We start from the raw sequence: 18043 nt of genomic DNA, 5'->3' as shown, positions 1-18043 counted from the left end.
TACTCGATTATAACTAAAATTCTACAAGAACTAATGGATCGGAGAATAAGTTTAGCAGATGAACAACAGGGTTTTTTGTATTGGAAGATCGTGTACAGATGCAACTTTCGTCATAAAGCAAATTACTGGGAAATCGCTAGAGAACAATAGACCAGCATTTCTATATCTGATTGACTTGAAAGCATTTGACGGAGTAATACTCAAATATTTAATCCACCTTCTGTATAATAGTGAAGTCCCCCTAGACATAATAAAAACTATTGAACACATCTAACAAAACAACAAAATGGAAATCAGAGTAGATGGACAACTTACAAAACATATAGACATAGGCATCGGAATAAGACAGGGAGACTCATTAAGTCCTATACTTTTCAATTTAATTGTGGATGAAATTATCAAAAGCGTCAACGACGCAATACTGCAATACTGATAGCCCAAGATGAAGATAGTCTGCAAAGTTTAGTGCAGAGTTTTAACATAAGAGCAAAATAATGCAATATGATAATTTTATCTCCGAAAACTTAAACAATAGTAATCAATAATGAACCAATCAGATGTAAAATAGAAATTGATGGTATCAGTATTGAACAAGTAATGGAAATAAAATACCCTGAAATTACGTTGTCAAGTTACGGAGATCTGTACAAAGAAGTGAGAAGTCAAGTACAAAAAACAAATAGACTGGCAGGATGTCTTAATAAGAGCATATGGCGAAACCGACATATTAACACTGAGATAGTCACCGGAGGGACCGCAGACGTTCGGATACAATTATCGTCTCTTTGCAAAGACAATGACTTCGAGTTTGCAAAGTAACAAGACACTTACTCAACACACACACTACCCATGACACTAGGTACCTGATGTTGTGACTGGCTGATTGACATAAAATCTATGACTTAAAAAAAAACACTGAGATGAAGTCAAGACTCTATAAAGCCAGTGTAAGACTAATAATGACATATGCATCAGAAACAAGACTCGATACAGCCACAACACAAAGACTACTGGAAACGGCAGAGACGAAAGTACTAAGAAGAATTATAGGAAATACGCTGAGAGATCAAAAGAGCAATGAAGACATTAGAAGGCAATGTAACGTGCATTCTATAAACGAATGGACCCTAAAAATAGAAAAAAGAATGGAATAACTACATAAGCAGAACTGGGGAGACACCTGTGGTCAAAATAGCAAGAGATAAATCCCCAGTCGGTAGAAGAAGTATCGGTCGACCGCTCAAATGATAGTGACAACCTTCCATAGTGGTATCAATCCGCCAATGAACAAGCAGAATTGCTTATAATGAAGAAGAAGAAGAAGAAGAAGAAGAAGAAGAAGAAGAAGAAGAAGAAATACTAATTACTAAATTTTTCTGGAATATTAGTGCTGTGGGATAGCACGTTTTACCACAAACTGATATGCACTGGTCCACAGAAGAAGAGAAAGGCAAAATAAAGTTTGGAGTATAAAACATTTAAAACATTAATACACACAGATGACGATTGTTTTAAAATCAGACCCTTTCGTGATACAATCAATAAGAAGTTTATGTAGTTTGGTCCCTTTTAGATCATTTAGCAGTGGACCTTACTGTCAAATGTTTATAAAAAGAAATTTAGACATCACCTAAAAAACTAACACATGCTCTGGGTTTAGGACCGCAGTTTTTCGTAGAATTCTTGTCAGTTCTCGACAGTAAGAATAATCATGAAGTTTTTTTTTGACAATTTGTTCTCTTTCTACCACTTGTTGAAAAACTTCAAATCTGAAGGATATTCGCTACTGCGGCAATTAAAGGAGATAGAGCTCAGCATGCTTTTTTACAAGCATTTGAAATAATAAGTAGATACAACAGTTTACAAATTAGGTTTGAATTTTGAAAATTATTTATTGGATGTTTTTGGTGAATTATGTGAAACAATAATGTTATATGGTGTATTCCACGAATATACGACTGTTTTGGATTATCGCGACAACGAATAATTTAGTGTGCAACATAAGAAGTACGAAAGTATTTTGCTCTAATAATTACTACAATAAACAACAATATAATTTGCAATTTACTTTCGTTCTTCATATTTTTCACAGTAAAATATTCGTTGTCGCGATAATCCAAGAGGGTCGTATATTCATGGAATGGGGTGTATCTAGAAAATATTTTTGACATTTTATTTTCACGTTATATACTTTCTTGTAATTAGAGGATATAATAATGTAATTAATCATATGTATTATTAATTACATGATTCATTCCCAACAAAGTTAACATTCTCCTTTTATAACTTGGCTGCACAGATGACAATCAAATGTACTGAAGACAATCAAATAGTCAAAAATATACACCGTGTAACAAAAAGGTAGGTCATAAAAATTAAATAACCAACAAATTCTTGAACCAAAAATAGTGCTATTGAAACTGACAGATCTTAGTACAAATGTGCACATAAAAATGGTTACAAGCCCTTTGATGTTACAAAATGAAAATCGATTTTTTTAATATATACATCGAAAACTTGAGATTCTTGATTAAAAATGGATCTGTGTCATTATTATGGCAGAAACATCTTAAAAGAAAATATCAGTGAAATTGTGCACCGCATAAAATTTTATGGGCGTTTCGTTCCCTTAAACTCCCCAAACTTTTGGGTACGTTCTAATTAAATTATTATTGTGATACCATTATTAGTTAAGCACAATGTTTTTAAAACTTTTTTGATTCATTACACTTTTAGACCTGGATCCCGCGTAACTAAAAGAAGTTGATTAATAGCAAGCTGAAAATTTTTTAATAGCTTAACGGTGTCTAGTCAAACAAATCTTGATGCATGGGAACACTGGAACAGGGAAAGTTTTAATTATGGAACAGGTTAAAAACTTGGAACGTCAGACTACAAAAACGTTCCATATGTTTTGTCGGAAAGAACTTCCAGTGATTTGTTACCATTTCATTAAACTCTCATACAAAAATCAGACTTCTATATATCACCACCATAATTCCTGTCATTTGAAATGTTCTACGTGTCGTACTTATTAAAATGCCCAATATATTTGTCGGACAAAATCTTTTTCTGGTATTTCAACTGGATATTTTAATGAGTTTAACACGAAGAACATGTCAAATGACAGGAATTATATTGGTGATATATAGCAGTCTGATTTTTGCATAAGAGTTTAATGAAACGGTAACAAATCAATTGGAAGTTCTGTCCGACAAAATACATGGGGCTTTTTCGTAATCTGACGTTCCAAATTTTTAAACTGTTCCACAATTAAAACTTCCCCTGTTCCAGTGTTCCCGTACATCAAAATTTGTCCGACTAGACATCATTAAGCTATTAACAAATTTTCAGCTTGCTATTAATCAATTTTTTTGGTACGCGGGATCCAGGCCTATTTTTCGACAGTCCTGTGTTTATCGATATATTTTCGATATTTGTAAATGGTTAGGTAAGTAAGATTATAGAGACCTGCCAATAATATGAAAATTTATTTAGGTACATATTTATAATTTATATGTCTTAGGCTTATTTTGAAACATTAAAAAAGAAGCCATATCTCGATAAAAACTGGCTTATTAAAAAAATACTAAGAGCAAAAGACTTATAAATAGTAATTTAATTAGAACACACACACAATCCGAATCCGAGAGGTTTAAGGGAACAAAACACACATAAAAATTTTATGTAGACATAGGTACTAAAAAAAAGCCGCATCTCGATAAAAATTGGCTTATCGAAATAATACTAGAAGTCAAAAAAGTTTGAAAAACATTGGGTGCACAAGTTTCACTGTTATTTTTTTAAGATTTTCCTGCAATAAGAATAAAAAATCTCTTTAGCTTTTGTTTTGAAAAAAATTGATTTTTAATTTGTAACTTCAAAGAGCCCTAACTTATTTTTTATGGGCACATTTGTACTAAGATAAGTAAGGCTCAATCGAACTATTTTTGGTCGCAGAATATGTTGTTTAATTTATGACCTGCCTTTTTGTTACACCCTATATGTTTAATTAAAAATCTTATGTATTATTTTGTTTTTTATTTCTTGTTTCGAGATATAATAATACTTTTTTCTACAATCGTGTTAAAAATGCAATTTTTAGCACTCCATACGAGCGTTAAAAATGCTACTTTAAGGCACTAGTGCTTTAAAAAAAATTTTAAGGCACTGCAGTTCATATTGTAGTCGAGGAAATGAAGCTGAAAAAATGGCAAAACCTCGCAATTTTTTCGTTCAGCATCGATTTGTACAAAAATTTGGGATTAGGCTCAATACACCCTCTAGTTCATTTTCTATATTGAGCCGTTGTACGCTTTTGGTTTTTTAAGGGTGAAAACTACCCCTAATTGTAAAAAATTATAAAATACCATTTTAAACTTTAATATTGTCAACATTTGGTTCTTATTAGTTACATAATGATTGTTTTATGCTTTCAGATATACTATAATAACATTTCAACACTTAAAACCACCCTTGTTGGAGCTATATATAAAAAATTTACTTATCCTAAAAGAATAATTTCGGCTTGCATCTATTTACATAAAAATTTGGGATTAGGATCATCTCACCCTGTATTTCATATTCTATATCATGCTTAAGGGCGTTGATTATTTTTAGGGGTGTAAACTACCCCTTATTGTCAAAAATTATATAAAAACATTGTAAACTTTAATATGGGTAAAATTTGGTTTTGATTGGCTAAAAATATTTATTGTTTTATACTTTAGGATATAATATCATAATATTTCAACCCTTAAAAACCACCCTTAATACCATTACAGTTTTTATAGGTGGATATTTTAATAGATCTATACAGAAAAAAACAGTAGAATTAAAGAATTACAAAAACATTTATTTACACAAAAATACGAATTTACAAATATGTACAAATACAAATACAAATGGTTTTTTAGTCATCTTCTAATATACGAACCAGTTCTGTGGTATTATACATACATTGAAAATTATCCATAAGCGGACTATCTGAATTTTTCGAAAAAAAAATCGTTTTATAAACATATCTCCGTCATTTTTGGCGATAAAAAGCTTTTTCAAAAATGACTTTGCAGGATTTTTTAAGAGTTGTAAGACTTTGCAAACTAAATTCCGTAAGGTCCCTTAGTTTTTAATTAGAGTGGGTTTAAATGGCTCGAATAAAAGGGTGTTTGCTCGTAAATAGAGGTTTTAAACAGCCATATCTCGCTAACTGTTCACTGTAATGAAAATCTATGCACAAGAGAATTTTAGCTGTTAAAAAAGTTACGATTTAATAATCCATCATTTTTTTCGTATCTCCAGTATTTTCGGAGATATTTTGAAGTAAAAGGTGAAAAATGGGAAATTCCAAAAAAATAATTTTTCTTTAAACTCCAATTTTTCTAAAATTAGGTCTTTTATATAGGTCAAACTTCTTGGGTGTATTGATCATATAAATATAAAATGAATTACAGAAAGGTGAAGACCAATTTTCAATTAGGAGGGTAGTTAGGGGGTTGTTTTTACTGATTTTTTCATAGAGAAAAGCAGGTACCGACCTTTTTTTGATCATAAGTCGCTTAATTTTCAGGCTAGAAACTTCTTATTATTATTTTTTGAAAGGCCTAACTGTATACTTGAAAAAAATTATTTAAGTTTTCCTCGAAAAATGCAAAGTTTTTCCGTTATTTTACTTTGAATATTTCCAAATATGCATTTGACGAAAAAAGTTAACTTTTAACATGCCGTATCTCAGTTTGTATTGGTCTTAGATATTACAGAAAAAGAATTTGGTTTGTGTTACTAACAGATACAATTTTGATATGTACAGTTTTTTTGATTAAATGCATATTTTTCCAGGTATTCTCAAGAAACCCTCTAAAAAAGTCGATTTTTTCATCGAAAAACTGTTACTTTCAGGCGCGAATAACTCGAAAAATATTAGTTTTACAAAGAAAATGTGAAAAACATATTTTTCTTAGAATTACTTTTTACATCGGTTTATATGGTTAAAATTTAATAAAAAATTCCTACCCCCGAGATGGGGTGGCAAACACCCCCAAGGTTTTAGCGTACAGCGGCATGATATAGAAAATGATCCTTGGACTATTCCCTACCTTCTGTGAAAATTTCAAGTAAATTCATGCTGGACGAAAAAATTGCGAGCCAAAATGCTTCATTTCCTCGACTATTGACCGTATATGCAATTTTGATGTAATGTCAAAAAAATATAAAATTGGAATGTCAGTCAAGTTCAAGTAAAAGTTTTTGTAGATATTGTCCTGTAATTACGTTTATAGAAAAAATATTGTATGATATGCGTGTTAAAAAGTACATTTTTAAGGCACTCATGTGAATTGCAGAATTCGCTATCGCTCATTCTGCAAACTTTCACATGCGTGCCTTAAACGTGTACTTTTAACACTTATATCATAAATAACTATTATAATCATGCAATATAAACTCTTCAAATATCGTACTACTAGTATTGTTTTACTTACAGCTTTTTGCCCGATATATGAAGCATCACTATGTGAAGAGTAGGTAATATTTGGAACTGTGATCATGATTATTATTCAATATCGCACCACTAATAAAAGTTTAATAAATTCTTGTAAAACGTAGTTTTATATCACAAATAAATTATCACAGACGTTTGCAGCTTTAGAAACTTGCAACTAAATCATCTCGCACATTAATTAACACATATAGAATTCTTAAAGAACGTTTTTCATTTTTTTATGCGGAAATTATTAGTGACTTTCAATTAAACTTTCAACGTTTTGTTTCAGGTTATACTAAAGAACTTTGTCCTGAAACATATTGACGGCAACATATTGAGCAATGACGAAGGTAGGTTAAAAATAAATATCACACTTGTATAGAGTGTACCGTATTAACTAATAAGAATTTAGAAAACAATTCAAATAATCAATGCTTGGTAAGTTTTTAAAAATAGTACATTATTAAGCCGTAGGTACTATTAACAGAAACTATTTTCCTTGGCATCTTAGTGTTTTATTGAAAATTAAGTAAAAAATACATTAGGTATTTACGTACGAAATAGACTCATTATGTTATATAATTTTCAACTGTCCGTACATCCGCGCAAAAAATTCGGTTTTTGTAAATCTGAAAAGAGGCCACTGTTGTAAAATGTAATAATTAATTGGATTACTTTAATATAAATAGAGCAAAAATATATAAAATCACCAGGAGAGGACAGAATATCGAACGAACTCCTAAAGTAAGGAGGACGAGATTCGGCCAAACAACTAATCCAAAAAATAATAGAACAAAACATAATGCCACAAGAAAGGAGATCAAGCCTAATATGTCTCTTCAAAAAGACAGGCAAATCGGAACCAGAGAATTACAGAGGAATTAACATATTAAACACAGAATTAAAATAAATAACCAAAGTGATAACAAACAAACTGAATGAAATTATAACATTAGCAGTGCCCCCGTAACCGGACGTGCAACGCGTGCGACGCACGCGGGCGCAACCCCAAAAGGGAGCCAAAACCGAAGGTTTGGCAAAATACGATGTATTTATTTTGACAAGATATTAATTTTTTATACAATTTTAAATTTTTCAGGAACACCTAGAGAAATCTCAAAAATTAAATATTGCGTTATTACTGAAAAAACAATTAAAATCTTATTTTATATTTGGTGTTGATAATTACTGATATTATTGTATTTTTAAAACAATATAATATGCGAATACCTATTTTGCATTATCCGAAAATTGTTATACTTTGTTTAGAGGTCAAAACTTTTTGAATTGTAATATTCTGTCCAGATTGGAATCTTTAGTGGATTTTTGAAAATGAAATAATTTCATAAACATTTGACATTTGTGGTTTTTTGAGGGGACAAATTAAAATTTTGAAAATTAAATTTTGCCGGTGGTTAGGTTGGGTTTTGGGTTAAATTGTAAATTGTAGTTTAATAGAAACACCCAATTTGATAAATAAGTGATGGCGTATTTGTATAAAATATTATAGATAATAATATAAAAATATTATGTAGGTACCATTATATTAATTTCTAAACTAACTAAAATTTGTTAAATTCTATGAGCAAGTAGACTTCTAAAGCAGAAGAATTCTAAAGCAAGTTCTTTACTATTAAATATCCAATAATTTAAATTTATTTGTGAATAGTGTGATTATTTGGTATGTTTATTACAGATTAATATTGTAAGCAAAATGACGCAAAGTGTAACAATTAACATTAAAGTACTTATGCCAAAACTATTTAAAACACATATCATTTTAAACATTTCAGAGATCAAAATGTTTTTGAGGGAATAATTGCTCAAGCGGAAAAATTAGCAGCTGATCTTGAAATGGAACATTTTCCTTCGTTAAATATTGTGAGACGAAAATATGAACCAAGATCTTTCGATTATGAACATATAGATGAGAGATCAAAAAACCGCGTTTAAAATATTTTTTTTTTTTAGAATAAAATTGATCAAGTTCGTTAAATAGTTGATTTGATATGATGTCGGATTATGATTTTTTTGGTTTTGTTAGATCTTTTTACATTATATGACAATGATATTTTAAAAAACTGTCTTGTCCTTCAACAAAAGATAACTGATCTAGTAAAGTCGGAGGCGAGCGTAAAGATTGATGCAACTGATTTATTTAGCGAAATAAAAGCTATATAATTATGTACATACTTTCATTACCTAACTCATCAAATTCTCTTGATATTCTTCAATATATGTATTATTATATAATTTTATGGGAAAAATTTAGCAAATTAATTTATGTCAGAGACCACGAGATCATAGATTTTCATCGCCCTGTATATGACCAAATATAAATCTGTATGTGAACCAAATGAGAATTGAACGTGTGTTACAATACAACTATTTGGGAACTATAATCAATAAGTCGTGGGACAATACTCAAGAGATTAAATGTCGCATCGGAAAGGCCAAGAGTGCATTCTTGACTATGAGCTCTGTGTTCAAGAGCCATGACATCACTCTAAAAACAAAAATAAGGGTCCTTAAATGTTACGTGTACTCAGTGCTTCTATACGGAGTAGAAACGTGGACATTGAAGGCGGAAACTCTATCGAAACTTCAAGCTTTTGAGCTATGGTTGTACAGAAGGATCCTGAAAGATACCATGGATAGACAAAGTCACCAATGAAGAAGTACCACGGAGGATGAACACAACCGCAGATTTAGTCAACATCGTGAAAGGCCGTAAGCTGCAGTACTTGGGGCATATAATGATAAATCAAGGCACATACGAGCTACTCCAGTGCATTTTACAAAGTAAAATTGAAGGAAAAAAGGCCCCAGGACGAAGAAGAATATCCTGGCTTGCTAACCTGAGAGCATGGTATAGAGAGACCTCAACACAACTATTCCGTATAGCAACTAACAAAGTCATCATAGCCAGAATGATTGCCAAAGTTCGGAACGGACAGGCACCCTAAGAAGAAGATATGACCAAAAATTGTAAATAGTATAATTTAGTTAGTAAACAGTATTTTGCGGAAAGTGAAAATCGTTAGTGATTTGTTAATGGTTCTCTGAACGGACTTATACATTTATGCGGTAGGATTAAAAAGTACATTTATTTCGCTTAGAAGTTAACAATAGGACGTTTTACAAATGATTCTTAGAAGGAGAGACGATATATACGATTGTTGAGTTTTAGAATATAAGGTTTTTTATTTAGCATGTAGAAAAACAGGAGAAATTTTGGTGTCTCCTGGAATTTGATAAAACGGAAAAGTTGTATACAAAAATAATCTGTTCTTGAGAAATGAAAGTATGGATGTAATGTGTAGAGAGGATGTTTTGTGATTGGCGAGAAAGACGGATGGAAGGAGAAGAGAGTGTTGAGTCTGAGTTTGAGGAGAAAAAGAGGGTCACTGTGTAAAGAAGATCTGAAGAGACCAGTCCAGTTTTTGAAAAGTAGTAAGGTTGTGTAAAATGGTGAAGTTGGTGGCCGTGATAATCAAAATCGTGTTGCAACAAATCGTTGATGGAGTCGAGAAGTTCAATCTCCTCGTGTCCGAAGAGATTCCAGTTTTCTGTCTGGAACGAGTAGCCGGGTTATATCAGTTTGCATAAGATATCGAGCTGCGAGAAAATTGAGGAGAGATTACGAGCGAGTGCTGTTGTTTATTTGTGAAACAGTTTGTACGAGAAGGACCGTCATAGCATCCAAGGAGCCCGTGTGGGAGAATCCAGGACTACACAATCCATAAAAGGAAGGAAGGGAGAGAGAAAAAGGTTATTCAGATTATTTGTAAAAAGGAGAGTGTGTTATATACCTATACCACATACCATATTTTTTTGTTATTGAATAGTTCTACAGCATAACATAGTCTTTAATAAAATCAAAGAATAAATAAGTAATCTATTCAAAAGGAGAAAATTAAATTTTGTGTTTTTTTTTTGTATAATACTAAGTAAAGTCTACCGAATCATTTAAATAAAATTTTTGTAAAAAAAGGAGATAGCAGAATTAAAAATAAATTTATTAGATAAGAAATAGTAACAACAAAATCGATTTAGCATTCATTTAGATCTTAATTTATGGTATTTTGGATAAATAAATAATATTTCTAGTTTTTATATGACATTGAGTGTATTTATTTTCCCTCTTTTGTCCTGGAAGAAATAAACAACCAGAGATGCTAGAAGCCACCAACTAAAGGTAATAGATTAAAATAAATTAGCCCTAAGAATAAATCTTATCTGGAGAGTCTTATTTAACTTTGGTTTTGTTTCCATAAGTCGTAATTAACATAATTGTTTAATTAATTGAAATTAGAATATGCTGATCAATCTCAGAACAGAGAGAAAAAATACAGAGCATAACAATATGTATTTTTGAAAATATTTAACTACATCTCTACCTAATATCACTATTTCATTAAGAACCCTTCTCACTTTAACTGTGTCTCTTGCTTCTGGTGGTGAGAGATTATTTTCAAAATTAAAGTTAATTAAAAATTATTCGCTGTCTACTATGACACAGAAAATATTATCTGGTGTGGCAATATTAGCTATAGAGCAAGAGCTCGTCAATAAAATTGACTTTAAAGATATTATAAAAAAATTTGCTGCAGTCAAATTTAGAAAAACACCCATTTAATTCAATTTAGATTTAAGATATTGATTTCTAGTTTTAACTAATATATTAACGTTTTTGTTTGTTTTTTTTTTGCCATCGCCGATAAATTAGTTACAAGAGAAATAACATTTGAGTTCTTACAATTTCTGTTGTTTTATTACGAGTAAAAAATAAAAAATTATAGATTTATTTCATTATTAGATTATAGGTGACAGATTTAAAGGCGCTAAAATATGTTGCGCACGCGGGCGCCGTTCAGCCTTGCGGGGGCCCTGAGCATTAGCAGAAGAAAAAGAAGATGTTAGGTCGGGAAGATCAAACACCGACGCTTCTAATGAGGCAAGTTCAAGAGAAATCATTAGAATACTGTAAACCATGTTTATGTTTCGTGTACATTAGGAAGACATTTGACAGGGTCCAACTAAAGGACGTTATTCATTTGTTGTACTCAAGAGGAATAATTAAAACTATCGAAAATATCTACAGGAACAACACAACAAAAGTAAAAGTAGAAGATGAAATAACTGACCCAAGAAGGTGGCAATGAGATAAAATGGGGGCATAAACGAGAAAACTGATAATTTCATCAAGATAGCGCAACCTGTCACTGACCTCAAAAAAATTTCTAGGAAGAAATTTAGCACCAATGAACAAATATAATGGGTATGACCGCTATAATCATTGTATCGTCCTTGAAGGTGACTAGTGCTGTCGCCAGGGGGCATAACGGCCTCCTTTTTTCAGATGGACTTACTCAAGTTTTTTTATGCATTTGGACTTGTAGAACACGAATTTTTGGATATCAACAGTTGATCCGGATGTCGATAAGACATCACCTCCGTGTGGGGTCGTGTTTGTTGTGATTCAATAGATTTTTCAAAAATATTGAATACGTGTATGTTGCAGTTTTTCGATCTGATTTCGCGAAATATCGCGAGGTTTCTGTTTAAAATTTTAAATTTATCCGCCACCCTTCTCCGTGGGGATGGTGTTTGTTACCATTCGATAGATTTTTGAAAATGTTGAACAAGTATTTTTTAGTTTTTCGATCTGATGTTTACTTTTCGAAATATTCGCTTTTTTCTTGTGAAACTTTGTGACCCACCCATTTCCTTACGCCCCGCTAAAACCATAAGATTTTTGAAATATACACTCTTTTGCATGTACTTAACTTACCTTATCTTAATCTGACGATTTCGAGTTTTTCTAAGGATAGATTATTTTCGGGCCTCCCTTAACGAACTCCCCTGTATTCAGATTCAATATATGTTAGGGGTACAATTACAGGGTACAAGGTTTTCCCCATGTGATAATCTGTTATATGTGGTAATAGTTACCAGTTATATTTGAACAGTTTTGAAAGGTAATTCCTGGTAAGTTTTGATTTGACACACTTTATTTGCCAATAATATTTGTGTTTGTATTGTGCATGTTACCATGGAAACCGCGATTCTACGTATGGAACCCGTGAGAAAAAATATTTCTCACTGCACCCGTGAGAAATATTTTTTCTCACTGCACCCGTGAGAAATATTTTTTCTCACTGCAATGGCCGACTTTTCTCACAGCCTGAGAAATTGTTCGCTTTGAATGTATGTAAATAGTGAGAGAAGTTGCACATTGTATAGCATCCATAGAAAAATGTTATTTTTTTTATGAAAATTTGTATATTAGATGACGATAAAATTCTGCTATAGTTTAATTATTATTGGGTAAATATTTAAGTATCACTGTAGAAGTTAAAGACTACCTACCTCATATAGTCCAGTAAATGAACGGAAAGTACGGCGATACCGTGTAATTTTCAGGGTCAACCCAGAATTGCACGAAAATTTGGATTAAGGTTCTACTTACCCTCCACTTTAAAGTTGAACTTGTGCCGTTAGTTGCTTTTACTTGGGGGTGACAGTCCCCCCTATTCGGGGGTGAAAAAACGCGCGTTAAAATTAAGTCCGGAAATATATAAATTGACTAGTTCTACGCAACTTTCATTCTATAGAGTTTTTTTGTGGAAGTCAATGGAAAAAAACATGTTTTCAGGCGATTTTTCGCAAATAACTCAAAAAGTAGTAATCGAAAAATATTTTTAGGAAAATTGTAGCCTAGAAAAAAACTAAAAGAGTTATATATTCATGAATTCTACAGATCCAGCAAAAACAAAGCTGTAGTTCATGAAAAATACGTTTTTATTCGTTAAACACCAAATAGAATATTTCAACGTGAAATAACCAAAAAATTAAGCACTTTGCCAGAAAATCTTATTTAAACTTTTTTAAAGTGTTTAAAAAAGCTTTATTTTCATTGTTTATAAAAGTTTCTACCATTAAAAATAAGCGAGTTCAAAATAAAGTTTTTTTGGTAAAAAAAATGTGATAATCTCTCCGTGTTTAGCATCCCCAATTAAATTAATCTTTATCACTTTACAAGCAATTTACTTAACTTATCTATTTTTTATATAATCTGTAAATTTCACCGGTTAAAGTGCTTATTTTCAAAAGAGATAGTTGAAAGGGTTTGAACGAGTCACTAATCACGTGTGTATGCTAACTTTTAACAGCCATATCTTAACAAATTACTGTCATATAGACAAACAAAATAAAACTATCATATTTATTATAACAGCAAAACCTACATTTTTTACTCTTTGAGATTTTTCATATCACTAATACTTGTTAGGTTATTTTAAAAAAGGAATTTTTGCAAAATTTTTAGAATATTTTTTTTAGTATAAAACCAATTTTTTTTTAATAATCACTTCAAATCGGTCAAACTTACAAATCATATAAACAATACATATACATTTAACGTAAATCGTAAAGCAGTAACGATTAATTTTATTTAGGGTGCTAAACAGAGGAAGATTTTCACGATTTGTTTTCTCAAAAAAAAGGGCTAACTTTTTTTTCAGAGTTACTCGTGTATTTTTGATGCTAGAAACTTTTGTAAAAAAATAATGCTTTTTTAAACACTTTCAAAAATGTTAATAAGTTTTTCCCAAAAATTACTAAATTTTTCGGTGATTTCACGTTGAAATATTCGATTTGGAATTAGAAGAATAATAAAGTATTTTTGATGAGCTAAAACTTTGCTTTTAACCTTTTTTTCAATTTTTTTAATAAGCTACATTTTTGCTAAGCATGGGGTTTTCGATAAAATATGTACATTTTGAGTTATTTGCGAAAAACCGTCTCAAAGCGTAGTTTTTTGTCAAAAAATAAACATTTTCCATCGCAAATATCTCAAAAAGTATTAAAGAAAAAAATTTTGCATATAATCAGTCAATTTATCCATTTCCGGGCTGATTTTAAACACGCGTTTTTCACCCCCGAGAAGAAGTGACTGTCACCCCCCAAGTAAAAGCAACCAACGGCACAAATTCAACTTTAAAGTGGATTACATTCCAAAACGGTCATTTACTGGGCTAATAAGTTATTTTAAATTTTTACCACCAGGGATCTTCTTCTCTTCATTTGAATGGCCTTAGCTGCCAGGGCTATCCGGCCAGTACCACCAGGAATCTATTATTATACCTTTTTGACAGATTATCAAACGTTAGATTTCTAAAACCATTACCAAAACATCACTTTTTTACAACACACAACGGATCTTTTATCAGTAAATGTATTTTATTCGTGATAATTTTAATACTGGTGCTATGATTGGCATAAGACTACAAACGCATAACATATCAATTAAATGTAATTGTCGAGAAACAATTGAATTTATCGATACAAGGTTTTTGCTGTATAAACTATGTGCTTAGTGATATGTGTGTATTTATATAGAGTTTAAATGGACCAACTTAATTTGCACCTCTTGGTTATCTTCCCACTTTTATTTATCGAGTTTATCTTCTAATATATTGTAAGTAGTTATAGTATTTGGCCAATATATATGTACCTGTACCTGTATAATGAAGTAATAGAGTAAAAATCGAGCTCACATTGTCTTATTTTGATACGACGTCGACGGTGTCGTGTACGACTAAACTACTGGATACTTGAAAAAAACCAAAAGTAAAATGAATGTTTTAGGTGATGGGCAACGAATAGAAAACTGCCAAGAGGCAGGTGGGTGGCAGCTTAAACATCTAATTGAAGCGAAAAGCAATGTTTATTCGTCAAATAAATATTTTTTTTTGTTTTTTGATAGCAGTAAAATGTATTTTGAATTAAATCATTCACACACACATTCTTCTTTTTGTGCCAATTAATTTAATTAAAAAAAAATTTGGACACCCTATATAAACAATTATGTTATTGTTTATATTACGGAATAGATAAAATGAATTACCTTTCAAATGAGCCAGCACGCGGCTCCTATTATTCTCATTAAAAAAAAATCATCGATTACGTGACCACTCTCAGAATGATGGCGTCACTAGTGTAATATATTATGCCAAAAAATCATAATTTAAAAATTAATGTCGACCTCTTTCGGGATTTATTTCCAAAATAACCCATTCACTCCACTATGTAGTTTCATATCTTTTTATTACACAACGTATTATGTTTTCCATCTTTTCGGTATTTTGCCGGTTTTTAGCGCACTCATCAACATACAGCTTGTCAAATATATGGTTATGCTTGGAGATTTTGGTTACCCAATCTCCAGTAGGGTTGCTCAGGTTTAGTATAAAATACTAAGGAAGATATTTGGACCAACTCAATGCAGCGATGGTTCGTGGAGAATTAAAATGAACCACGAGCTGGATGACCTGGACGTTCAGAGCATGATCTGGACGTTATGTTAATATCTGAGGCACATATGACAGACAAAAGCTACTTTAATATACCCAAATTCTCAACATATATAACTCAACACCCTCCAGGAGAGCCCATGGAGGCACTGCTATAATTATAAAAAACAGCATTAGACACCATGAAATAATCAAGCATAGTGAAGTAAACTTACAAGCCACTTCTATCTCAATAACTGATTGGAACAGCCAGCTTATACTATCTGCAGTTTACTGTCCACCAAATAAAATTATTAAAGAAGAACATTTCACGACATACTTTAACAAGCTCGGAAATCGCTTCGTAGCTGCTGGTGACTATAATGCTAAACACCTTCATTGGGGATCAAGACTCATAACCTCTCGAGGTAGAGAATTATTAAAAAGTGTCCAAAACAATAATTTACTAACGGCATCCACGGGTCAACCGACGTACTGGCCAACCGACACATGAAAAGTGCCTGATCTCATCGATTTCTGTATTGTCAAAGGTATCTCTCTAAACTACTTGAAAGTTCAACCTTTATTCGATCTCTCATCTGATCACTCTCCCTTCATTATTACTCTAAGTACACAGGTGCACCACATCACAAAACCACTAGTTTTATCCAATAGCCGGACAAACTGGAATACCTTCAGAGATATAATAAAAAATAGTATTACTTTAAACCTACCACTAAAATCTGAGCAAGATATAGAAGAAGCGGTCAAACATCTAACTGTAAAAATTCAACAAGCCGCATGGGAAGCTTCACCTGATATATCATATGCTAAGAGACCGGGCTCATACCCGCTCTATATAAAAACCATGATATACGAGAAAAGACAATTAAGAAAAAGATGGCAGACCACCCGTGCTCCAGATGACAAAACCAAATATAACAGAGCAACCCGTCAATTAAAAAAGGTCCTACAGGAACACAAAGAACAAGAAATAAACTATTTCTAGAGAATCTGTCTAGCTCTGAAGAAAAGAACTACTCGTTATGGAAATTGTCTAAAAAACTCAAAATACAATCACAAACTAAAGCACCGATAAGAAAAAATGATGGCACCTGGTCTCAAAGTGACGAAGAGAGGGCTAATACCTTCGCTGAACATCTTCAGTCAGTTTTCCAATCGCACAAGAGAGAGGTTCCAGAGAACGAAGAGAAATTTATTACAGATATAGCAGATGAACCCTACCAGATGTGTCTTCCCACCAGAAAAGTTAAAATGACCGAAATTCAAGAAGTAATCAAAAACCTAAATACAAAAAAGCACCTGGATACGACCTTATAACAGGACTAATTCTCAAAGAACTACCTGAAGAAGTAATAAAGCTACTAATGTACATATATAATGCTGTCCTAAGATTGTGCTACTTCCCCTCCCAATGGAAGGTAGCACAAATCATTCTAATTCATAAACCCAACAAAGACACAACCCAACCTTCATCCTATCGTCCTATTAGCCTTCCGTCTTTACCCTCCAGAGTGTTTGAGAGGCTTCTCCTGAAAAAAATAGACACTGTCATTACAGAAAAAAATCTAACACCTCATTACCAATTGGGATTTCGACAACAACATGGCACAATCGAACAGGTCCATAGGGTAGTCAGAACCGCAAGAGATGCACTCGAGAACAATAAATATTGTACAGCAGCCTTCCTGGATGTCTCCCAAGCCTTCGACAAGGTATGGCATAAAGGTCTAATATCGAAACTTAAAAGACAATTGCCTCATCCAATCTGCATGCTCCTACAATCATACCTCACTGGCAGATCGTATCAGATAAAACTAGGGGAGGCCCTCACTACTCTACATCCCATCCACTCTGGCGTACCCTAAGGAAGTGTCCTTGGACCCACACTGTACCTCCTGTTCACAGCAGATATACCAACTTCAGATCGTACAACAATTGCAACATATGCTGATGACACTGTCCTAATGGTTTGCCACGAAAATCCGACCCTAGCTTCACAGATACTACAAAGTCAATTAAATAGACTTGAAATATGGTTTAAACTGTAGAGAGTCAAAGTTAATAGCTCCAAGTCAACACACATTACGTTTACACTAAGGAAGGGGATCAATCCAGCTGTAATCTTCAACAACATACCACTGCCAATAAGAAGTGACGTCAAATACTTGGGGATTTACCTAGACAGCCGCTTAACATGGCAAAAACATATTTGGAACAAACGACTGCAACTGGGACTCGTTTA

At 32.3% G+C, this 18043-nt stretch overlaps 1 protein-coding gene across 3 annotated transcripts in view; it reads right to left on the bottom strand.

Moving 5' to 3' along the window:
- The window catches only part of LOC114330762 (TBC1 domain family member 1), a 537565-nt gene that overhangs the window by 140000 nt on the left and 379522 nt on the right, over positions 1–18043 (bottom strand). Inside the window, exon 1 of one of the 3 annotated variants that reach the window (XM_028280173.2) lies at positions 14546–14694. The exons of 1 other annotated variant lie outside the window; for it this stretch is intronic. In XM_028280173.2, coding sequence (XP_028135974.1) covers positions 14546–14569 — 24 coding nt within the window. In that variant the 5' untranslated portion in view covers positions 14570–14694. Of the gene's footprint in view, positions 1–6479; positions 6763–14545; positions 14695–18043 lie in introns of those variants that run through there. One more of the 3 variants, XM_028280172.2, reaches the window with a different exon arrangement.

This window comes from Diabrotica virgifera, chromosome 4 (assembly GCF_917563875.1).
Source record: "Diabrotica virgifera virgifera chromosome 4, PGI_DIABVI_V3a".
Classification (NCBI taxonomy): Eukaryota; Metazoa; Arthropoda; class Insecta; order Coleoptera; family Chrysomelidae; genus Diabrotica; species Diabrotica virgifera.
Note: the sequence above shows the minus strand (reverse complement) of the source record. Positions and strands in the feature narration are given on the sequence as shown.